Below are 25,195 nucleotides of genomic sequence, written 5' to 3' on the forward strand. Positions count from 1 at the left end.
CCCATTTTTATGGAATGGTTTGCCGATCCATGTGAGATGCAGAATCGGTCTTGACCTTTAGGAGGGGTGCATCATGTCATGCCAGGCTTTATTCCCGCTATACTCGACTTGAGTGGGTTGAGTGATTGACGTGATCTTCCTGTCCGGTTTTGCACCCCCTCTGGATTGTGCGGTAGGGGAGATCCACCTTGTCTCAGGGTAGTATGTTGGTGGTCTGTTGATATCCCTGTGGTGGTGTGGGGGCTGTGCTTTGGCAAAATAGCTTAGGTTATATCCTGCCTAGTTGACCATGTTCGGGGGTATCGTTGGACGGGGCCACAGTGTCCCCCGACCCCCCCCCCTGTGTCAGTCTCCGGTATCTATGCCGCAATAGTCTATGTGCCGGGGGGATAGGGTCAGTCTGTCCTATTTGGTGTAATTATCATGTCTTATCTGATGTCCTGTGTCATCTTAAGTATGCGCCCTCTAATTCTCCAATCTCTCACTTGCACTCTCTCTCCCCTCCAGGAGGACCTGAGCCCTTGGACCATGACTCAGGACTACTTGGCCTGACAACTCTTGGCTGTTCTCCCTCCCAAGTCCACCTGGTCATGCTACTGTTCAATTATTGCTGATCTGCCTGCGGCTATGGAATCCTGACCCGTTCACTGGACATGCTCCCTCGCACTCTCTCTCCGTCCCCTTCTCTCTATACCACACCTGCTGTCTCAACCTCTGAATGCTCAGTTATGAAAAGCAAACTGACATTTACCCCTGAGGTGCTGACCTGTTGCAACCTCTATAAACACTGTGATTATTATTTGACTCTGTTGGTCATCTATGAACGTTTGAGAATCTTGAAGAACGATCTGGCCTTAATGGCCATGTACTCTTATAATCTTCACCCGGCACGGCCAGTAGAGGACTGACCACCCCTCAGAGCCTGATTCCTCTCTAGGTTTCTTCATAGGTTCCAGTCTTTATAAGGAGTTTTTCCTAGCTACCGTGCTTTTACATCTGCATTGCTTACTGTTTGGGGTTTTCACCTGGGTTTCTGTATAAGGGTCTAGTATGCTATTTAAGAAATACATTGTGAAGGATTTGTGACAAGCTACAGGCAGGCAGGAGTGGTCAGCATTTCAACAGCACATCAACAACAGTACTTTAACAACATGCCTATACATTTTTCATTAAGGCTGTTTAAAATAATTACTTAGAATGAAATATCAATGAAACAAAAAATTCCTAATTGGGCTACACTGTCATTCTACAGTGCCTTTGAATTGACTTTTAGAAACATGAGTTTGGCCCGTCTTTGGTTTGAGGATCATGCGGTGAGCTATGCATGTCTATTTTGTAACAGGAATGTAACGGAATAAAATAGAATGAATTAGAAAATGATAGTTTCACAATTGAAAAAAAGTTGCAAGTGCATATAGGCCTACCTGATGATCTGCGGCTGCTGTGTTAAAAAACAAATGCATTTTTGTCTAATTCATTGATGATCAGATACTCAGTCATAACTGGTTCGGTTGTTCTACATGTTTACAGTTGATAGACAACTTTAGCACTGTTCCAAACTGAAGACGATCCTCTTTTTTAACAATAGCGTATAGAAATCAAAGCGTCTCCTGTGCTGCAGCATGCGCTCATTCGTTGTCATGCACTGTTGAGGTATTAGACGAAATTCTGCTTCTGAGTTGATAAAAGGCTATTTTTTTCTCAGAACTGCAAATAAGATGATAGATTCATGCAGTGTTTTTATTATAAAGCAGAGCTTTTCACCACTACTCTTGTCCACAGTGGTCTGCAAATCCACAACCTTCTGGCCCACCGCCCTTGCTACTGAGCCATGTAATGCTTACGAAACGGTTTCATGTAATGCTTACAGTTTCTAAAACTGCATATCTAAGGCTATCTGTCTACGAGTGAGGGTAAACATTAGGCATGTTGTCTGCTATCCACTTTGTTTGAATAATTATTTTGGGTATAGGGGAAGGTCACTAGTGTTTTTTCAAGTGTGCAATATTTTTTACTGAAGGGAGGGCCATCCATTTTCTTTTCAGAGAGGTCTGATTTCCTCCAGGTATCCCTCATTATAAATAAAGTACACTCCCTAATACAACAATAACAGAAATCATGTTCATTTGGACACATTCCACAGTATCTATCTTTAAATGTGTTTCTGATTTACTATGAGCCTCAAATGGCAACCTACTCCCTATGGGCTCTGGTCAAAAGTAGTGCACTAAATTGGGAATAAAGAGCCATTTGGGACTCTGCAGGTACAACCTACTCCCTATGGGCTCTGGTCAAAAGTAGTGCACTAAATTGGGAATAAAGAGCCATTTGGGACTCTGCAGGTACATCTAATTAACTCCTCCAAAATAAAAGCCACTCATGATCATATTCTGGGTGAACCGTTTCAAGAACGTAGACAAGAACACATGCTGACCATTACAAAGCCACAAGTACATCGACTTTATGCATTCATTTCGATTCCCTCAGAATCCTTTTCTATCTCAATGAAAAAGACAGAGGAATAATGACACTTATTTCGGTAACACTTTACAATAAAGGTACCTTAATTTAAAGCGTCACCCTTATTTCAAACAGAGATATTGGCCTACTGCATGAAACATTTAGCAGCACTTGAAGCAGCTCCTGGCGAAGTGTGATATTGGCTAATGAACACCTTCATAGGGGTTTATGAGACTGTATACTACTCTATGGAGGTTATCATACAGTAGGTCGGGCACAGGTTTTCATTCCAAAATGCAGATTTACCAGTCCCTGATTATTATCTACATGACGGTAACTTTACTCAAAGCACCTTGTAAAGTGTTATAATGCTTTAAAAACCTTAATATAATCTCATAGATGCAGTCATTGAGCATTGTGAAACTTGACAATCAAGTAATAAGGCATGAGAGAGATATTCATAATATATAACAGTCTCTGGTACCTTATTGCTTTATTGTAGTTTCATAATGCTCCATGACTTCTATAAGGTGCTATGAACGCTTATAACGCAATATAACAGTTCAGAACTCTTCATAAGAAGGAACGTCAAGTGTTACCTAAACTACTATCCGTGGTCTGACCTAAATAACGTTCATCCTATAATTTAGCAATATATTATTTTCATATCCCACGTAATCATTTTAATTTAAAGCACTTCTTTAAGCAAACTAGTAAGTGAGAACAGAGGAGGCTGCTGCTCTGCTGTTGCAGTTTTTTTTCTTCCCTGGAAGCGTTAGTGATGGGAGGAGTAGACAAGAACTGGTCTTAGAACAGGTCTTATTAAGGCATACGAGGGCTGCTGTACTGAGTCAGAATCACAGGGGGGCTAGGGGAGGCTAGTGGAACCCCATAACAAATCAGGCACCACACAATCGATTTGGACATTGGGCACCATCATCGTGCAGAGCCCCAAGAGTCAATGTGTAATTCAAACCCTGCTAAGGAACAAGTTCCCAGACAGGTGCAGGGAGGCCTCAGCTGCAGAAGGAGGTAACGAACACCCACTTCTATAGTCTGTGGCATTGGGGGTCACACCCACTTCCCTAGTCTGTGGCATTGGGGGTCTCACCCACTTCCCTTGTCTGTGGCATTGGGGGTCTCGCCCACTTCCCTAGTATGTGGAATTGGGGGGGGGGCACACCCACTTCCCTAGTCTGTGGCGTTGGGGGTCACACCCAATTCCCTAGTCTGTGGCATTGGGGGGTCACACCCACTTCCCTAGTCTGTGGCATTGGGGGGTCACACCCACTTCCCTAGTTTGTGGCATTGGGGGGTCACACCCACTTCCCTAGTCTGTGGCATTGGGGGTCTCACCCACTTCCCTTGTCTGTGGCATTGGGGGTCTCGCCCACTTCCCTAGTATGTGGAATTGGGGGGGGGCATTGGGGCACACCCACTTCCCTAGTCTGTGGCATTGGGGGTCACACCCACTTCCCTAGTCTGTGGCATTGGGGGTCACACCCACTTCCCTAGTCTGTGGCATTGGGGGGTCACATCCACTTCCCTAGTCTGTGGCATTGGGGGTCACACCCACTTCCCTAGTCTGTGGCATTGGGGGTCACACCCACTTCCCTAGTCTGTGGCATTGGGGGTCACACCCACTTCCCTAGTCTGTGGCATTGGGGGTCACACCCACTTCCCTAGTCTGTGGCATTGGGGGTCACACCCACTTCCCTAGTCTGTGGCATTGGGGGTCTCACCCACTTCCCTAGTCTGTGGCATTGGGGGTCTCACCCACTTCCCTAGTCTGTGGCATTGGGGGTCTCACCCACTTCCCTAGTCTGTGGCATTGGGGGTCTCACCCACTTCCCTAGTCTGTGGCATTGGGGGTCTCACCCACTTCCCTAGTCTGTGGCATTGGGGGTCACACCCACTTCCCTAGTCTGTGGCATTGGGGGTCTCACCGCTGCCTGGTGCTCTCTATTACTGGTTTTGTTCTTGGCCTTAACTGTGATTAGAAGCAGACCCCTCTTTGTTATCTTAAGCTGAGAGTTGAAACATAGTGTTTTTGCACAAACACGTTTGAGGTCATGGAGTTAGTCTGACATACAGTAGATAAAGGGGTGTGTGAAGTGCAGTGTGGGTGTTCTGGTGGATAGATAGCCCTGATACACTAAGCTAGGCTATATTATCTGGTGGTTGTCTTGCTCTCAGAAGCATCTGACTTCCCCTTGGTGGGTATGGATGTAGATGACAACGGGTAAAGTTTGCCTCGCCTCCTGGGCGTCCCAGGGGCTGAGGAATCATCGGTTTGAGGCGGTCTGGGTTTTAGCGGAAGTGCAGTCTGCGCCCGCACGGATATGAGCTGCCTCCGGACTTCTGTAACTGCAGCCCCCCGGCGTGGGCGCTGAGGGGAGGGGCTGTCGGTCCGGGAAGTGGAGTAGCAACATGGGGAGGTGCTGAGGCTACGGGGGGAGGGGCATGCAGAGAGAGGGGTTCGGGAGATGACCCCACGCAGGGGGGTCTGGGGGGTGGATAATAAGAAGGAGGAGTTCGTCCCGGGTCCGGGTCGGGACTGCAGAGTCTGGGACCTCTGGTGCAGTGGAACATTTATTCTTGGGGTCCTAGTTTTGTGAGATTGATGCCTGAAACACAGAGATACAATACAGAGATAGTCATATATGTAGAATGATGCTTTGAATTCTGAATTATGTTCTAGAATTATGCTTAAAGATCATAATCTGGAGGTTTTCACATAATATTATTATCCATTCAGAATATTATTCAAAGGGCTGGGTGAACAACAGAGTGGATAAAAGGCAGCCTTGGTGTGAGCCACTAGAGATCGGGAATTGATAAGAACATCTGTTTCCTGTCAAATACGCTTTTAATTGAACCTACCTAGCATATATAGTTGAAAGTTGGGGTTTGTGGAGATTAGCACTGGGGCCAGTTTGGGAGACAGCATGAAATGGTGTAACAGAGGATCCCTGTAGCTTAACAGCCGTGACAGGACGGGGTATTCTGCTCCTTTGACGCCCCTCACTCCTCTCCCCCCAAATTCCCCTCTCCTTCCTGGGCAGATAGTTGTCCTCATCATGGGTATCTTCCTCTGACTGGATCTCTGCTGGAACTTTACAGCCATCATCCGCAGAGGACGCAGAGGAAACAGAAGCCAGTCTTAGCATGCGACCTTGCCTCCTTTCCATGACCAGCCGGGCTAGGTGAGGTCGCTTGGCCCTCTGATGAGACTTGAATGACTGGGACGCCGCCGACTGGTCCTGGTCCGAGCTGGTGTCCTCCTCAGACCGAGAGAGAACCGGGATTCTGCTCATTTTCTGAGGCCTGGTCTGTTTGCTGGCCTCTGCCAATTTTTCTGGATCACCAGGGTCCTTGGTTTCCTTCTGTGGAGAAGCCTCATTGTTTTGTTCGAGATGGATCTGGCTCTCCTTCTCTGCTAACATCACATGGGCAGGCTCCATCTCAGGCAAAACGACAATAGGGGTGTCCTCTGTTTCAGACTCTAACTTGGTTTCTATTGAAATGGCCAGGATATCCTGGGCTTCAGGTTCTTCTGGGGCACCAAGAATGGGAGAGGAGAGGTTTGACTGGATCGCTGGCTGGACTTCGTCCCCAAGTTCCGGCTCTTCTTCCATCTCTTTTTCTGGGGGGATTAACTCCTCAACCTCTTTCTTTGCAACATCCTTTTCCTCCTCCTTAGCCTTGTCTCTCTCTGGGGAACCTGGGATTTCTCTCTCGGGATCTTCCTCCTTGGACCTACTCTCTCTCTTCTCCTCTTCCTCCTCCTCAAAAATGCTCACTTCGTCCCCTTCCTCGTCTTTCTCAAAGACGTTGCTTTCTGATCCACTCTCCCTCCTCTGTACGTCGTATGTCTTTTGGAACTCCCCTTCAGATCCACTCTCCCTCCCCGCTTCACTGTCTCTGTTTGGAACCTTGGCCTCAGATCCACTCTCCCTCCCTTCTTCACTGTCTCCGTTTGGAACCTTGCCCTCAGATCCACTCTCCCTCCCCTCTTCACTGTCTCTGTTTGAAACCTTGCCCTCAGATCCACTCTCCCTCCCCTCTTCACTGTCTCTGTTTGGAACCTCGCCCTCAGATCCACTCTCCCTCCCCTCGTCACTGTCTCTGTTTGGAACCTTGCCCTCAGATCCACTTTCCCTCTCCTTCTCAAAGTCTGAACGGTCCACATCGGATCTGCTCTCCCTGCTCCTCTCTTTCTCTCCATCCAAGACATCCTGCTCTTTCTCTTCCTCCGAGTGGTTCTCCTGTTCATCTGTGGGCTCCTCAACCAGCCCAGGGAGCAGCAGCCTGAGCTGCAGAGTCCCTGAGGAGCTCATCACATTATGGTGGGTAGTCTCGGCAATGTGTACGAATGTCCGCTCTACTTTGGTGAAAGGAGGGGAGGTGCTGGTGGGAGTAACAACATTGGGCGCCACATTGACCAGGATGGCGGAGATGGCTGTCGAAGGCGGTTTGGACTCGGACTTCAACTGCGAGAACAAAGTATCTGGCTCAGACACGTCCAGCAGGCTTCCCAGAGGTCCCAGAGCTCTCTCGCACTGGGGTGTGATGGCTGCCAGCGTCCCCTGGTGACTCCCGGCATCGTCCGGGGGCAGATCACCCACCACAGCAAGGGACCTCCTCACGTCTCCAGGGGAGAAGAGCACCAGAGTCTTGGAGCCTTCCTCCAGCTCCAGGTCCGGATCACCACCAAACCCCACTCCTGAAGAGGCCCGGCGAGGGTATTCCCGAGGAGGCTCGTCTGCAAGGAGAGTAGAGGGAGCTCCATCATCACCCTCTTGGCTGTGCTCGCTGCTCTTGGGGCTCCCATCCCCACTGGACACTGCCCCAGCCCCAGCCCCGACCTCAACAGCATCCACATTCCCATCCTGATCTTGCTCAACCTCAAAGGAGATTTGGAGTGGTGGAAGGGTGGCGGGGCCGGTGAGCATGGCAGAGAGGAAGTCCACCCGTCGAAAGCGATGCTGGGCCAGCGTGGGTAGTTTAGGCCTCTCTCTCTCTACACCCTGGAAGTTGAGGTCCTCCCCTCTGCCACCCTGGTATGGGCTGATCTGCTCCAGGGCCTGCAGCACATCACAAAGAGAGGCTGTAGTACACAAGTATCAAAGAAAAGGAAATACTTTCCCTGAACCCCATACTCTTAGAAAAAAGGTGTTATTTTGTTATTCAGCTGTCCTCATGGGATAATCCCTTGGAGAACCCTTTTTGCTTCCAGGTAGAGCCCTTTTCACAGTGGGTTCTACATGGAACCAAAAAGGGTTCTACCTGGAACCAAAATGAGCTCTCCTATGGGGACAGCTGAAGAACCCTTTTGGAACCCTTTTTTCTAAGAGTGTAGGACATAATAATGAAATATCAGATGTATTATCTAACAATGAGTTAATGAAATGAAAAGGACAAGCATACGAAGAACACCATCACAAAGACTTCAGTACACATAAATACACACAGACACCTGCAAACTGTTGCAGAGCAGAACCAGTGTATGACCTTAAAAACATGAATATATTAGAAAACTTTGGATATGTTTAAAAATGACTACCACAGCATCAAACCATTTTCCATTAACCATTACTGAATAAACACAAAAGGCAGCAAAGGCTAAATGAAGTACTTCCCAAATCCTTTAATCATATTTTGGTTGTATACAAGCGTCTGAGAAATGTCTAGTATAGTTGACATACATGGATGAAAAAAGGCACAGAAAGTCCATAGCACAGCATTATACATATAATACTGTATATATGTACATGTTATGTTCTCTGTTTTCTTTTAAATTGCTCAACCCAGGTGTGATTTCATGTGTAGCCATGGTTACAAACAGTGCATTGCCAAATATATGTACAGCTGTGAAGCAAATATACAAGATGACACGACGAGATGACATCAAAGTGATGAAACGATGTCGATCCAGCAATGTACTAATATCCATTTTTTGTGTGTTTCTTTCAAAAATGGCCTGATATACATGCTTTTAAATACATAATGTTATACATAACTCTACAGGGTTATTGTGATACAAAAACAAATGCTTCTAATATATTCACAAAAAGAGAATAGTGACTGTACTGTCCTCTACCGAGAGACACTCACGGATCACGATGTTGTTCAAATAATGGTTGACATCTTTTACATTCGCTCCAAAGTGTTAAAAAACTATGATTGCCACTGTATTATCTTACATATTCCCATTCCAACCCACCTCCCACATACATTATGTGCAATGAACAGGAGAATAGTTCCGTTTTTCCAGTACTGCGAGTCATTAGACAGCCTTTGAAGAATTTGAGTCGAGAAGGACTTTTATACAAGAGTCTCTTCTTTCACTGAACAGATGTAGGATCTTCATTTGAGCACTCTTTTGATGCTGAGAATTGTCCTGCACGGCGGGAAATGCAAACTTGCATTTGAGTTGTGTTTGTCGATTCCACTTTGAAATTTCAGACTTGATTTGTATGGTATGAACCATACAAAAATGTCAAATCATTATAATCCAGATAATAATTCACATTTCCTGTTGCTGAAGGATTATTTTCCTACTGTAGCAAACTGGATCAAATTAAGATCCTAAATCTGTATCACTCACAGAAACATTTGTATTTTTTAATTTCTCCTTTATTTAACTAGGGAGGCCAGTTGAGAACAAGTTCTCATTTGCAACTGCGACCTGGCCAAGATTGGGACACTGGGCAATAAATAAGTGACTCAGAAACCAGACAATGTTTTTCCTCTTGCCGTCGGTCTTTCCACAAGCACAAATAAGTCACCAAGATCTACATGCAATCAGGACAGTACACACAGGACTGGAGCAACATTACACAGGCTACTAAGCAGCATCATTACAGTATATGATTGCATGCCATTTTACATGAGAATGCTTCTGTAGGAAAACTCCCAGAACCCACTTCAACATTACCAGACAAACTAAATGTTTTTAACAAGTGCTTTTAACAGATGCCTACCAACCCTACTTAGGTATTCACTGATCCGTGGGTGTACTTTTCTTGTTAGGAAATAAACCAAAGTGCAGCAGATAAACTGTAGACCAGTGTAAACAAGGACCTATCACATCAGACTTTACTAGTTCAAGCGAAGTGGCGTCCGATATTATTTATTGTACGAACTGAACTGAAGGGGCCCATATTCACAAAGCATCTCAAGAGAAGGAGTGCTAATCTAGCATGCATTTTTCCTTTTAGATCATAATGAATTAGATTACATGGACACATGGACAGGGAATACCTGATCTGAGATCAGCACTCCTTCCCTAAGATGCTCGACATAGAGCCTCAGAACTAAGCTTCATCAGAGGGTGATGAATACATTCAGTGAATGTCATTATTGGATCACTGAAAACAGTGAAATGGATGGAAGACCAACTGGGCAACTGTATTATACCCCCCCCCATTATACAATCTAGACATGGCCTCAATTCAATTAAACCTGCATTGTGATGTTAAAGCAGTATAGCTCTTCTTTTCCCATGGTCAAATGAAATGAATGTTGGGTCAAATCCATAGAATTAGGAATCAGAATGGATCATAACAGGAGTGGTGTGATGGAAAACATCCAATCATGTTGATTTGATCAACATTGGCGTCATATTGGCTTAGATGTGATGGTAGGAAGATTTGAATTTCACATTGACATAAATCAATGCCTACTAATAATTAAATAGTGTCTCTATGGTTAAATCCTGGATTTAACCATAGAGACATAAGTCCTACTACAACTGGCCCAGAGGGAGCAGTTCCGGAACCATATGGGCCTACTCCCCCTTGCGGCAGGGATCCCGGTTCAAACCCCACATGAGCCCTGCTGCTCCTATCCTGTCATTAAGTAATTATTATGAAAAGGAGTTTGGAAATTCTCTTCTCCTTTGTAAAAAAAATACAAAGCACTAGTACTAGGTAGAGAGGTAAGTTTGTAAACAAAGGCACTGCGTAAACATTACTAGGCCAGGTTCAATTGAATATCAGCCTAAGTCCCATCCTTTTAAAACAATTACAGTAGTTAGCAACACATTTTGACAATATGGATATTTCACAAATCTATAGTTAAGATCAAAATGAAGGTGTGTTTTTAACAAGAGCCGTGTCCTCTGTCCAGACTCAAAGGCAAGATAAATGAAATAATTCACAACAGTAAACTAGATACAATTATGGAAAATAAATCATTATTGCTGGTAACACTAGTAATACTGTCACAACTGAAACCGAATACAATATGATAGACATGTTATAAACGTGTTATATACATCTTATAAACATTTATATGCAGTAAGAAGGCAGCATTCCACTGCAATGAGGGAAACCATTGCCTATCAATCTACTGCTTATTAATCTATTGCATATCAATCTATTGCCGATCAATCTACTGCTTATTAATCTATTGCATATCAATCTATTGCCTGTCAATCTACTGCCTATCAATCTACTGCCTATCAATCTACTGCTTATTAATCTATTGCATATCAATCTATTGCCTGTCAATCTACTGCCTATCAATCTACTGCCTATCAATCTACTGCTTATTAATCTATTGCATATCAATATATTGCCGATCAATCTACTGCTTATTAATCTATTGCATATCAATCTATTGCATATCAATCTACTGCCTATCAATCTACTGCCTATCAATCTACTGCTTATTAATCTATTGCATATCAATCTATTGCCGATCAATCTACTGCTTATTAATCTATTGCATATCAATCTATTGCATATCAATCTACTGCCTATCAATCTATTGCCTATCAATCTACTGCTTATTAATCTATTGCATATCAATCTATTGCCTGTCAATCTACTGCCTATCAATCTACTGCCTATCAATCTACTGCTTATTAATCTATTGCATATCAATCTATTGCCTGACAATCTATTGCCTATTAATCTACTGCCTATCAATCTATTGCCTATCAATCTACTGCCTATCAATCTACTGCCTATCAATCTACTGCTTATGAATCTATTGCCTATTAATCTACTGCCTATCAATCTACCGCCTATCAATCTACTGCTTATTAATCTATTGCCTATCAATCTACTGCCTATCAATCTACTGCCTATCAATCTACTGCCTATCAATCTACTGCCTATCAATCTACTGCCTATCAATCTACTGCCTATCAATCTACTGCCTATCAATCTACTGCCTATCAATCTACTGCCTATCAATCTACTGCTTATTAATCTATTGCATATCAATCTATTGCCTATCAATCTACTGCTTATTAATCTATTGCATATCAATCTATTGCCTATCAATCTACTGCCTATCAATCTATTGCCTATCAATCTACTGCTTATTAATCTATTGCATATCAATCTATTGCCTGTCAATCTATTGCCTGACAATCTATTGCCTATTAATCTACTGCCTATCAATCTACTGCCTATCAATCTACTGCTTATTAATCTATTGCATATCAATCTATTGCCTGACAATCTATTGCCTATTAATCTACTGCCTATCAATCTATTGCCTATCAATCTACTGCCTATCAATCTACTGCCTATCAATCTACTGCTTATGAATCTATTGCCTATTAATCTATTGCCTATTAATCTATTGCCTATCAATCTATTGCCTATTAATCTACTGCCTATCAATCTACCGCCTATCAATCTACTGCTTATTAATCTATTGCCTATCAATCTACTGCCTATCAATCTACTGCCTATCAATCTACTGCCTATCAATCTACTGCCTATCAATCTACTGCCTATCAATCTACTGCCTATCAATCTACTGCCTATCAATCTACTGCCTATCAATCTATTGCCTATCAATCTACTGCCTATCAATCTACTGCCTATCAATCTACTGCCTATCAATCTACTGCCTATCAATCTACTGCTTATTAATCTATTGCATATCAATCTATTGCCTATCAATCTACTGCTTATTAATCTATTGCATATCAATCTATTGCCTATCAATCTACTGCCTATCAATCTATTGCCTATCAATCTACTGCTTATTAATCTATTGCATATCAATCTATTGCCTGTCAATCTATTGCCTGACAATCTATTGCCTATCAATCTACTGCCTATCAATCTACCGCCTATCAATCTATTGCCTATCAATCTATTGCCTATCAATCTACTGCCTATCAATCTACTGCCTATCAATCTACTGCCTATCAATCTACTGCCTATCAATCTATTGCCTATCAATCTATTGCCTATCAATCTACTGCCTATCAATCTACTGCCTATCAATCTATTGCCTATCAATCTATTGCCTATCAATCTATTGCCTATCAATCTACTGCCTATCAATCTACTGCCTATCAATCTACTGCCTATCAATCTATTGCCTATCAATCTATTGCCTATCAATCTACTGCCTATCAATCTACTGCCTATCAATCTACTGCCTATCAATCTACTGCTTAACAATCTATTGCCTATCAATCTACTGCCTATCAATCTACTGCCTATCAATCTACTGCCTATCAAGCTATTGCCTATACTGATCCATGACAGTAATCATGTCTCTCTGTTCATCTCAACATCCTGGCACATTGACTATGATAAAGCAGCATCTCCAATGACCATTCAACATTTTGCTATGCTTTATTTGAAATAACAAAAACAAACAGATTTTGGCTTTAAACTAGATCAAACAGGAACAACATGTGAATGAAGATGGCAATAGTGGTGGTGGTGATGATCTACACACACGCATGCCTGCACAAGTCCTAAAGCACTTCTAAGCATGTGCAGATGAATGCCCGGGCAGAGCAGAAATGACACAAAGCCCAGACTCTTTGCCTAAAAGTCTACCTCACAGAAAGATACAGTACTCAGTGCTTGAATAAAAACAGCATCTTTCAAAAAACGAGTATCAGTGTACAATAAAGTGGTGTGTACAGTGTCTGTGGTGTACAAGGATTTGGACCATGTGGTTCTCTCTCTCCCCCTCCTGGTTCTCCTTCTCTGTCTCTCCACGGAGCTGTAAGCCTCGTGGGGTGGCCTGGTTCGGCTCGGATATCCAGGGACCTTGCCTGCACTTCCTCAAGAAGGACAAAATGCAATCCTACTATTCCTGGCCCACGGTCCCACAAACCCACAGGCACACCCGGAGCACAGGGTACAGGCCGGGCCGGGGGGCCTCAGTTTACAGCACAATAAAAAAAAACATTTTGGAATATTCCCTTTTTTAAAACCTTCTAATCCCCCTAGATGTAGCCAGGACAGTGTTGTTTTCTGTGAGGAGGAGGAGGGATATTGTTGTTGTTGTGGTTCGTGAAAAGGCTCTGCATGTGTTTACACAGAATGTCAGATACAACCCCTACTGGGCTTTTTTATCCGATCACGTCTTGTTCATTAGTTTAGCCAGCATCTGTTGTATCTGGAGTCGGGACAGGTTGAGGACGGAGTGTCGTGGTCGCGACCCCCCGGGGCTGCCGGGTACCAGGGGCATGTGGCGCCGCGAGGGGAGACGGGCGGGGCTGCTCTCAGCAGAGCGGCTTCTCTGGATCAACGCCCCAGCTTCCAAGTTACCATGGGGATACTGCTCCGTCTCCAGGGTAGAGGACGAGAACACGTACGACGCCAATCTTCTCAATTGGTTGGGCCTCGGGAAAGAGTGGTGCGGGTGGTGGGGGTGGGGCCTATCCTCCTCCAACTGAAAAAGACCAATAAGAGTGGAGGAGAAAGGCATCAGGTGGGGGTGTGGCCAAGAAGACTCCGTCTCTTCTCTATCTCTGCTGTCATTGAAATGTCTGTCTGAGTCTCTACGTGTCTGGGTCTCTGGGTCACTGTGCATCTGGGTCTCTGTGCGTCTGGGTCTCTGTGCGCCTGGGTCTCTGTGCGCCTGGGTCTCTGTGCGCCTGGGTCTCTGTTTGTATGTGCGTCTGGGTCTCTGTTTGTATGTGTGTCTGGGTCTCTGTTTGTATGTGTGTCTGGGTCTCTGTGTGTCTGGGTCTCCTTGGTTCTCTGTGTGTCTGGGTCTCTGTGTGTCTGGGTCTCTGTGTGTCTGGGTCTCTGTTTGTATGTGCGTCTGGGTCTCTGTGTGTCTGGGTCTCTGTTTGTATGAGTGTCTGGGTCTCTGTGTGTCTGGGTCTCTGTTTGTATGAGTGTCTGGGTCTCTGTGTGTCTGGGTCTCTGTTTGTATGTGCGTCTGGGTCTCTGTTTGTATGTGCGTCTGGGTCTCTGTTTGTATGTGCGTCTGGGTCTCTGTGTGTCTGGGTCTCTGTTTGTATGAGTGTCTGGGTCTCTGTGTGTCTGGGTCTCTGTGTGTCTGGGTCTCTGTGTGTCTGGGTCTCTGTGTGTCTGGGTCTCTGTTTGTATGTGCGTCTGGGTCTCTGTGTGTATGTGCGTCTGGGTCTCTGTGTGTATGTGCGTCTGGGTCTCTGTTTGTATGAGTGTCTGGGTCTCTGTTTGTATGTGTGTCTGGGTCTCTGTGTGTATGTGCGTCTGAGTCTCTGTATGTGCGTCTGGGTCTCTGTTTGTATGTGCGTCTGGGTCTCTGTTTGTATGTGCGTCTGGGTCTCTGTGTGTCTGGGTCTCTGTGTGTCTGGGTCTCTGTGTGTATGAGTGTCTAGGTCTCTGTTTGTATGAGTGTCTGGGTCTCTGTTTGTATGAGTGTCTGGGTCTCTGTGTGTATGTGCGTCTGGGTCTCTGTGGGTATGTCCGTCTGGGTCTCTGTGTGTCTGGGTCTCTGTTTGTATGAGTGTCTGGGTCTCTGTTTGTATGAGTGTCTGGGTCTCTGTTTGTATGAGTGTCTGGGTCTCTGTGTGTATGTGCGTCTGGGTCTCTGTGGGTATGTGCGTCTGGGTCTCTGTGTGTCTGGGTCTCTGTGTGTATCAGTGTCTGGGTCTCTGTTTGTATGAGTGTCTGGGTCTCTGTTTGTATGAGTGTTTGGGTCTCTGTGTGTCTGGGTCTCTGTTTGTATGAGTGTTTGGGTCTCTGTGTGTCTGGGTCTCTGTTTGTATGTGCGTCTGGGTCTCTGTGTGTCTGGGTCTCTGTTTGTATGTGCGTCTGGGTCTCTGTGTGTCTGGGTCTCTGTTTGTATGTGCGTCTGGGTCTCTGTTTGTATGTGTATCTGGGTCTCTGTTTGTATGTGTATATGGGTCTCTGTTTGTATGTGTATATGGGTCTCTGTGTGTCTGAGTCTCTGTTTGTATGTGTATCTGGGTCTCTGTTTGTATGTGTATATGGGTCTCTGTTTGTATGTGTATATGGGTCTCTGTTTGTATGTGTATATGGGTCTCTGTGTGTCTGAGTCTCTGTTTGTGTGTGTATCTGGGTATCTGTGTGTTTGAGTCTCTGTTTGTATGTGCATCTGGGTCTCTGTTTGTATGTGTATCTGGGTCTCTGTTTGTATGTGTGTCTGGGTCTCTGTTTGTATGTGTATCTGGGTCTCTGTGTATCTGGGTCTCTGTTTGTATGTGTATCTGGGTATCTGTGTGTTTGAGTCTCTGTTTGTATGAGTGTCTGGGTCTCTGTTTGTATGTGCGTCTGGGTCTCTGTTTGTATGAGTGTCTGGGTCTCTGTTTGTATGTGTGTCTGGGTCTCTGTGTGTCTGGGTCTCTGTTTGTATGAGTGTCTGGGTCTCTGTTTGTATGTGTGTCTGGGTCTCTGTTTGTATGTGCGTCTGGGTCTCTGTGTGTCTGGGTCTCTGTGTGTCTGGGTCTCTGTGTGTCTGGGTCTCTGTGTGTCTGGGTCTCTGTTTGTATGTGCGTCTGGGTCTCTGTTTGTATGTGTATCTGGGTCTCTGTGTGTCTGGGTCTCTGTTTGTATGTGCATCTGGGTCTCTGTTTGTATGTGCGTCTGGGTCTCTGTTTGTATGTGCGTCTGGGTCTCTGTTTGTATGTGCGTCTGGGTCTCTGTTTGTATGTGCGTCTGGGTCTCTGTTTGTATGTGCGTCTGGGTCTCTGTTTGTATGTGCGTCTGGGTCTCTGTTTGTATGTGCGTCTGGGTCTCTGTTTGTATGTGCGTCTGGGTCTCTGTTTGTATGTGCGTCTGGGTCTCTGTTTGTATGTGCGTCTGGGTCTCTGTTTGTATGTGCGTCGGGGTCTCTGTTTGTATGTGCGTCTGGGTCTCTGTTTGTATGTTTACTTCTGGGTCTCTGTTTGTATGTGCGTCTGGGTCTCTGTTTGTATGTTTACTTCTGGGTCTCTGTTTGTATGTGTATATGGGTCTCTGTGTGTCTGAGTCTCTGTTTGTGTGTGTATCTGGGTATCTGTGTGTTTGAGTCTCTGTTTGTATGTGCATCTGGGTCTCTGTTTGTATGTGTATCTGGGTCTCTGTTTGTATGTGTATCTGGGTCTCTGTGTATCTGGGTCTCTGTTTGTATGTGTGTCTGGGTCTCTGTTTGTATGTGTATCTGGGTCTCTGTGTATCTGGGTCTCTGTTTGTATGTGTATCTGGGTATCTGTGTATCTGGGTCTCTGTTTGTATGTGTATCTGGGTCTCTGTTTGTATGTGTATCTGGGTCTCTGTGTATCTGGGTCTCTGTTTGTATGTGTATCTGGGTCTCTGTTTGTATGTGTATCTGGGTCTCTGTTTGTATGTGTATCTGGGTCTCTGTGTATCTGGGTCTCTGTTTGTATGTGTGTCTGGGTCTCTGTTTGTATGTGTATCTGGGTCTCTGTGTATCTGGGTCTCTGTTTGTATGTGTATCTGGGTATCTGTGTGTTTGAGTCTCTGTTTGTATGAGTGTCTGGGTCTCTGTTTGTATGTGTGTCTGGGTCTCTGTTTGTATGAGTGTCTGGGTCTCTGTTTGTATGTGTGTCTGGGTCTCTGTGTGTCTGGGTCTCTGTTTGTATGAGTGTCTGGGTCTCTGTTTGTATGTGTGTCTGGGTCTCTGTTTGTATGTGCGTCTGGGTCTCTGTGTGTCTGGGTCTCTGTGTGTCTGGGTCTCTGTGTGTCTGGGTCTCTGTGTGTCTGGGTCTCTGTTTGTATGTGCGTCTGGGTCTCTGTTTGTATGTGTATCTGGGTCTCTGTGTGTCTGGGTCTCTGTTTGTATGTGCATCTGGGTCTCTGTTTGTATGTGCGTCTGGGTCTCTGTTTGTATCTGCGTCTGGGTCTCTGTTTGTATGTGCGTCTGGGTCTCTGTTTGTATGTGCGTCTGGGTCTCTGTTTGTATGTGCGTCTGGGTCTCTGTTTGTATGTGCGTCTGGGTCTCTGTTTGTATGTGCGTCTGGGTCTCTGTTTGTATGTGCGTCTGGGTCTCTGTTTGTATGTGCGTCTGGGTCTCTGTTTGTATGTGCGTCTGGGTCTCTGTTTGTATGTGCGTCGGGGTCTCTGTTTGTATGTGCGTCTGGGTCTCTGTTTGTATGTTTACTTCTGGGTCTCTGTTTGTATGTGCGTCTGGGTCTCTGTTTGTATGTTTACTTCTGGGTCTCTGTTTGTGTGTGTGTCTGGGTCTCTGTTTGTATGTGCGTCTACTCTGTTTGTATGTGCTCTGGGTCTCTGTTTGTATGTGTGTCTGGGTCTCTGTTTGTATGTGTGTCTGGGTCTCTGTTTGTGTGTGTGTCTGGGTCTCTGTTTGTATGTGCGTCTGGGTCTCTGTTTGTATGTGCGTCTGGGTCTCTGTATGTCTGGGTCTCTGTGTGTATCAGTGTCTGGGTCTCTGTTTGTATGAGTGTCTGGGTCTCTGTTTGTATGAGTGTCTGGGTCTCCGTTTGTATGTGCGTCTGGGTCTCTGTTTGTATGTGCGTCTGGGTCTCTGTTTGTATGTGCGTCTGGGTCTCTGTTTGTATGTGCGTCTGGGTCTCTGTTTGTATGTGTGTCTGGGTCTCTGTTTGTATGTGCGTCTGGGTCTCTGTTTGTATGTGCGTCTGGGTCTCTGTTTGTATGTGTGTCTGGGTCTCTGTTTGTATGTGTGTCTGGGTCTCTGTTTGTGTGTGTGTCTGGGTCTCTGTTTGTATGTGCGTCTGGGTCTCTGTTTGTATGTGCGTCTGGGTCTCTGTATGTCTGGGTCTCTGTGTGTATCAGTGTCTGGGTCTCTGTTTGTATGAGTGTCTGGGTCTCTGTTTGTATGAGTGTCTGGGTCTCCGTTTGTATGTGCGTCTGGGTCTCTGTTTGTATGTGCGTCTGGGTCTCTGTTTGTATGTGCGTCTGGGTCTCTGTTTGTATGTGTGTCTGGGTCTCTGTTTGTATGTGCGTCTGGGTCTCTGTTTGTATGTGCGTCTGGGTCTCTGTTTGTATGTGCGTCGGGGTCTCTGTTTGTATGTGCGTCTGGGTCTCTGTTTGTATGTTTACTTCTGGGTCTCTGTTTGTATGTGCGTCTGGGTCTCTGTTTGTATGTTTACTTCTGGGTCTCTGTTTGTATGTGTGTCTGGGTCTCTGTTTGTATGTGTGTCTGGGTCTCTGTTTGTGTGTGCGTCTGGGTCTCTGTTTGTATGTGCGTCTGGGTCTCTGTATGTCTGGGTCTCTGTGTGTATCAGTGTCTGGGTCTCTGTTTGTATGAGTGTCTGGGTCTCTGTTTGTATGAGTGTCTGGGTCTCTGTTTGTATGAGTGTCTGGGTCTCCGTTTGTATGTGCGTCTGGGTCTCTGTGTGTTTGGGTCTCTGTGTATCTGGGTCTCTGTGTGTCTGGGTCTCTGTTTGTATGCATGTCTGGGTCTTTGTGTGTCTGGGTCTCTGTTCGTATGCGTGTCTGGGCCTCTGTTCGTATGCGTGTCTGGGTCTCTGTGTGTCTGGGTCTCTGTGTGTCTGGGTCTCTGTGTGTATGTGTGTCTGGGTCTCTGCGTGTCTGTTTCTCTGCATGTCTGTATGTCTGGGTCTCTGCGCGTCTGTATGTCTGGGTCTCCACGCGTCTGGGGTCTCTGTCTGTATGTGTGTCTGGGTCTCTGTCTGTATGTGTGTCTGAGTCTCTGTCTGTATGCGTGTCTGTCTGTATGTGTGTCTGGGTCTGTCTGTATGTGTGTCTGGGTCTGTGTCTGTATGTGTGTCTGGGTCTCTGTCTGTATGTGTGTCTGGTTCTCTGTCTGTATGTGTGTCTGGCATCTCTGTCTGTATGTGTGTCCGGGTCTCTGTCTGTATGTGTGTCTGGGTCTCTGTTTGTATGTGTGTCTGGGTCTCTGTCTGTCTGTGTGTCTGGGTCTCTGTCTGTATGTGTGTCTGGGTCTCTGTCTGTATGTGTGTCTGGGTCTCTGTCTGTATGTGTGTCTGGGTCTCTGTGCGTCTGGGTCTCCGCGCGTCTGGGTCTCTGTATGAGTAGGTCTCCGTGTGAGTGTGTCTCCGTGTGAGTGGGTCTCCATATGTCTGGGTCTCCGTATGTCTGGGTCTCCCTATGTCTGGGTCTCCGTGTGAGTGGGTCTCCGTGTGAGTGGGTCTCCGCGTGTCTGGGTCTCTGCGTCTCTGTGTGTCTGGGTCTCCATGTGAGTGGGTCTCCGTGTGAGTGGGTCTCCATATGTCAGGGTCTCCGTGTGTCTGGGTCTCCGTATGTCTGGGTCTCTGTGTGAGTGGGTCTCCGTGTGAGTGGGTCTCCGTATGTCTGGGTATCCATAATTCTGGGTCTCCGTGTGAGTGAGTCTCCGTATGTCTGGGTCTCTGCGTGTCTGGGTCTCTGCGTCTCTGTGTGAGTGGGTCTCCGTGTGAGTGGGTCTCTGTATGTCTGGGTCTCCGTGTGAGTGGGTCTCCGTGTGAGTGGGTCTCCATATGTCTGGGTCTCCGTATGTCTGGGTCTCCGTGTGTCTGGGTCTCTGTGTGAGTGGGTCTCCGTATGTCTGGGTCACCGTGTGTCTGCGTCTCTGTGTGAGTGGGTCTCCGTATGTCTGGGTCTCCGTGTGTCTGGGTCTCCGTGTGTCTGGGTCTCTGTGTGAGTGTGTCTCCGTGTGAGTGGGTCTCTGTGTGAGTGGGTCTCCATATGTCTGGGTCTCCGTATGTCTGGGTCTCCGTGTGTCTGGGTCTCTGTGTGAGTGGGTCTCCGTATGTCTGGGTCACCGTGTGTCTGCGTCTCTGTGTGAGTGGGTCTCCGTATGTCTGGGTCTCCGTATGTCTGGGTCTCCGTGTGTCTGGGTCTCTGTGTGAGTGTGTCTCCGTGTGAGTGGGTCTCCGTATGTCTGGGTCTCCATATGTCTGGGTCTCCGTGTGAGTGAGTCTCCGTATGTCTGGGTCTCTGCGTGTCTGGGTCTCTGCGTCTCTGTGTGAGTGGGTCTCCGTATGTCTGGGTCTCCGTATGTCTGGGTCTCTGTCTGTCTGGGTGCATGTTGCAGTGAGCCCACCACACACACGCACAGACAGCAGAAATATAAAGGGAGGGATCTCTTTTTTCAATCTCTTTTTTGGGAGGGATAAACGAGACCTATGCACAATCGTTTGGGTGGGGTTTTTATTTTGGATGGATGAAAGGGGATGTTGTTCGAGTGTTTCAGTTTTTGCCGACTGTCACTGGACATGGATATGCAGGTACAGGCCAATGTTATTTTGGCAAGATATTTAAATCGGGTTTCGAAGAGGCAGAGATTGACATGGCGCGGAGAGGGAGGAGAGACATATCACTAGTTGTGTTGTGGAACAGTTTTTGTGTACTGGAACAGTTTACCATCATGACCCATAACACTCCTACAGTACATGCTCCTTTGACTGACACGTCAATCAGATACATATTTGCTATCAGAACATGCACTGACACCACAGCATCATCCTGCATCATCAGCACAACATGGTTGAAATGGCTGCTATCTTGAACAGGTCTCTAGCAAAATATATATTTGTATCAATGAGAAAATAATAATGTTTAAACCAAATAAAAACGAAAGGGAACACTTTATATGGATATTCTATCTGTAGATGCTCTACAGACTATCAGTTACATTTCAACTATCTACAAACTCTAACACCAGTGGTTTAAAGTACTTAAGTAAAAAATATTTTTTGGGGGGTATCTGTACTTTACTTGACGATTTATATTTTTGACAACTTTTACATTTTACTTCACTTCATTCCTAAAGAAAATAATGTACTTTTAACACCATACATTTTCCCTGACAACCAAAATGTACTGCTTAGCAGGACATGAAAATGGTCAAATTTCATTTATCAAGAAAACATCCCTGGTCATCCCTACTGCCTCTGGCCTGGCGGACTCACTAAACACGAATGCTTTGTTTGTAAATGATGTCTGAGTGGCTATGGCTACATTTGGAAAACAAGAAAATGGTGCCGTCTGCTTTGCTTAATATAAGGAATTTTAAATTATTTATACTTTTACTTTTGATACTGAAGTATATTTTAGCAATTACATTTACTTTTGATACTTAAGTATATTTAAAACCAAATACTTTTAGACTTTAACTCAAGTAGTACTCTACTGGCCGACTCACCTCTACTTGAGTTACTTTCTATTAAGATATCTGTACTTTTACTCAAGTATGACAATTGGGTACTTTTTCCACCACTGCCTAACCCTAGCTCTAAACCTGACCTTAACCCTTATCCTATCGCTAAACTTAACCCTTACCCTAACCCTAGCTCTAAACCTGACCTTAACCCTTATCCTATCGCTAAACTTAACCCTTACCCTAACCCTAGCTCTAAACCTGACCTTAACCCTTATCCTATCGCTAAACTTAACCCTAACCCTAGCTCTAAACCTGACCTTAACCCTTATCCTATCGCTAAACTTAACCCTTACCCTAACCCTAGCTCTAAACCTGACCTTAACCCTTATCCTATCGCTAAACTTAACCCTAACACTTACCTAACCCTAGCTCTAAACCTGACCTTAACCCTTATCCTATCGCTAAACTTAACCCTTACCCTAACCCTAGCTCTAAACATGACCTTAACCCTTATCCTATCGCTAAACTTAACCCTTACCCTAACCCTAGCTCTAAACATGACCTTAACCCTTATACTATCGCTAAACTTAACCCTAACCCTAAACCTGACCTTAACCCTTATCCTATCGCTAAACTTAACCCTCACACTTACCCTAACCCTAGCTCTAAACCTGACCTTAACCCTTATCCTATCGCTAAACTTAACCCTCACACTTACCCTAACCCTAGCTCTAAACCTGACCTTAACCCTTATCCTATCGCTAAACTTAACCCTCACACTTACCCTAACCCTAGCTCTAAACCTGACCTTAACCCTTATCCTATCGCTAAACTTAACCCTCACACTTACCCTAACCCTAGCTCTAAACCTGACCTTAACCCTTATCCTATCGCAAAACTTAACCCTCACACTTACCCTAACCCTAGCTCTAAACCTGACCTTAACCCTTACCCTTTTTCTAAACCTAACCCTAACAAGCAATTGCTCATCAACAGATAGTTGATAGTATGACCATCTGCAGATCATTTACAGATAGAAAATCAAACTTTCACTGCACCCATTTTAGTGACGTAAATCTATGTAACTGCCCAAATTAATGTTATTAAAACTACGGCTGTAATTCAGTCATTGCAGATAACAGTTCATCCACACTGCTGTGCTTCATGAAGTTTGTTTGCACAGCTGTGTATCCCGGATGGAGGCAGTACATTTTTTATACGCTATAGGAATCTGCAGTGTTGTTGCATACACTGGATGACTTACCAAATACAACACTACCGGTATAAATACAGTACAAATATTATTCATTGACTTTGTGACAGCTTTGTCAATACAGGCTTTAGTCAGTGGATAGATGAAGCTGAAATACAGTAAGCTCTGCACTGCACTGAAAATGATCAAGTGAACAGTGTGTTTCCATACACACATATGGACCTTCAAAAAGTAACTACCAAAGCCTGAGAAGATTAAGAATAAGTATACCATTCTTTCAAATTGTATCCAGTTACATTGTGGAAACAGGAAATAACAGGGTAACCTAGAAATAGACCCGCAAAAAGACAAGCACAGATGCAGACAAAGACAGTCAATTCAGTTCAAATAGACCCCAAACCAGACAAACACTCACACACCAACGCACAGACCATCTCTCTACCCCACAGCCCATTGCTCTTACCTGTCCGTGAGCTCCAAAGTACTCCGACTGTGGCCGTGGTCTGTGTCCACGGCTATGAGGCAGAGTGTGATAACCTGGGTACCCAGGACTGGCCCCATTAGACCCCTCCCCTTCTGGCTGCGCCCCAATGCCTCCTGCACGCATCTTTGGCCTCACCACCACCTCTCCACCTCCAGCTCCCCGTAACCTCCTCCACTCCTCCATTTCGTCTAGGGGCCTCAGCTCCTCAGGCTCCTCGTCGGTGGTGGGCCCCGAGGTGGTGGGCTCAGCCCCTGGGCCCAGGAGACCCAGGAAGTCCTGGAGCTCAGTCTCCTTGTCGATGATCACCCACTCCTTGCTGTCAAAGTCTTCCTCCTCGGCGAGTGGTACAGACCGGATGAACGCGTTACTGTGGGCCTCGGGATCGGCCACAGAGGCTACGGAGACCTCTTGACCTGGTCTACCACTGCCACCCTGCCGGTCCCCACCTCCTCCCTCCAGGGAGTGCATCTGGGCTGGCTGGGAGGACTGCACGTGGCGGGACGGGGATCCCAGGATGTCCATACGAGACCTGGTAGGGAGACACAAAATCATTGTCAAAAACCTTGGTAAATGTTAATTTTGACTGTGTGCATGTGTGTTGTGTTTTAATGTGTTTTCAGTGTATGTGTGTGTTTGTGTGTCCCCCCCGGGGGTGCCAGCGGGCTCTGAAAATGTATTTTTTAAATTATTTTGGGGGGGTTGGGGGCCCCCTGGAGGTCACCCCCCCACTCCCCAGATAGAATATAAACACATCACAAGCCACGGCAAAAATATTTTGAATGACAGGAGATTAGATATAAAACTGCAATTTCCCTCTCTGCCACATTTCTCTCCCTTGCTCAGACCTTGCAGTGGGGCCCTGTGAAACTGTGGTACACCACTGGTCTCAGCGTAGTAAGTTAGTGGTCTGTTGAAATCCCTTAAGTGGTCGGTGGGGTTAACTCCTTCCTGGTTAGCCCTGTCCAGGGGTGACCCTGTCTCCCGACCCACGTGTCTCAGTCCCAAGTAGTTATGCTGCAATAGCTTGTATGTGCCGGGGGAGCTAGAGTCAGCCTGTCTTATCTGGTGTACCGTGATCTTAGGCTCCCACTCCATCTCTTTCTTGTTTTGTTTGTTTCGGGTCCCGTGGTCCGTATTGACGCCATTCTGGGTCCGGATCCGAACTGCAGTCGACCTGTTGAGTATGGCTGCTCTATAGCCATGGTTACTATCCGGCCCTGTTGGTCATCTATGAACATTTGAACATCTTGAAAAAACTATCTGGTCCTAATGGGCAATGGTACTCTTATAATCTCTACCCAATACAACCAGCAGAGGACTGGCCACCCCTCGCAGCCTGGTTCCTCTCTAGGTTTGTTCCCAGGTTCCTATCTTCTTGGGAGTGACCTTTGGGGGTTTACGCTGGTGCTGATGCAAAAAGGGCTTTATAAAATCTATTTGATTGATTGATGTGTGGTGTGTACATAAAGTATACATATGCACGACAGTGTTTAACTTGTCTGCACTATACACTGAGTGTACAAAACATTAGAAACACCTTCCTAATATTGAGCTGAATCCCCTTTTGCACTGAAAACAGCGAAATTGGGGCATGGACTCTACAAGGTGTCAAAAGAATTCCACAGAGATGCTGGCCCATGTTGACTCCATTGCTTCCCAAAGTTGTGTCAAGTTGGCTGGATGTCCTTTGGATGGTGGACTATTCTTGATACACACAGGAAACTGTTGCGCATGAAAACACCAGTAGCATTGCAAATCTTGAC

General features: G+C 45.7%; 1 protein-coding gene across 2 annotated transcripts in view; it reads right to left on the bottom strand.

The window, feature by feature from the left end:
• Nucleotides 1-921: 921 nt before the first annotated feature.
• Nucleotides 922-25,195, bottom strand: part of LOC124041144 (tau-tubulin kinase 1-like) — a 43,417-nt gene continuing 19,143 nt past the window's right edge. For both annotated transcript variants that reach the window (XM_046358369.1, XM_046358368.1), the window contains exons 13-15: nt 23,412-23,961; nt 5,344-7,547; nt 922-5,087 (exon numbers count right to left, since the gene is read on the bottom strand). In XM_046358369.1, coding sequence (XP_046214325.1) covers nt 4,631-5,087; nt 5,344-7,547; nt 23,412-23,961 — 3,211 coding nt within the window. In that variant the 3' untranslated portion in view covers nt 922-4,630. The remainder of the gene's footprint in view (nt 5,088-5,343; nt 7,548-23,411; nt 23,962-25,195) is intronic.

Source organism: Oncorhynchus gorbuscha, linkage group LG08 (genome assembly GCF_021184085.1).
Source record: "Oncorhynchus gorbuscha isolate QuinsamMale2020 ecotype Even-year linkage group LG08, OgorEven_v1.0, whole genome shotgun sequence".
Classification (NCBI taxonomy): domain Eukaryota; kingdom Metazoa; phylum Chordata; class Actinopteri; order Salmoniformes; family Salmonidae; genus Oncorhynchus; species Oncorhynchus gorbuscha.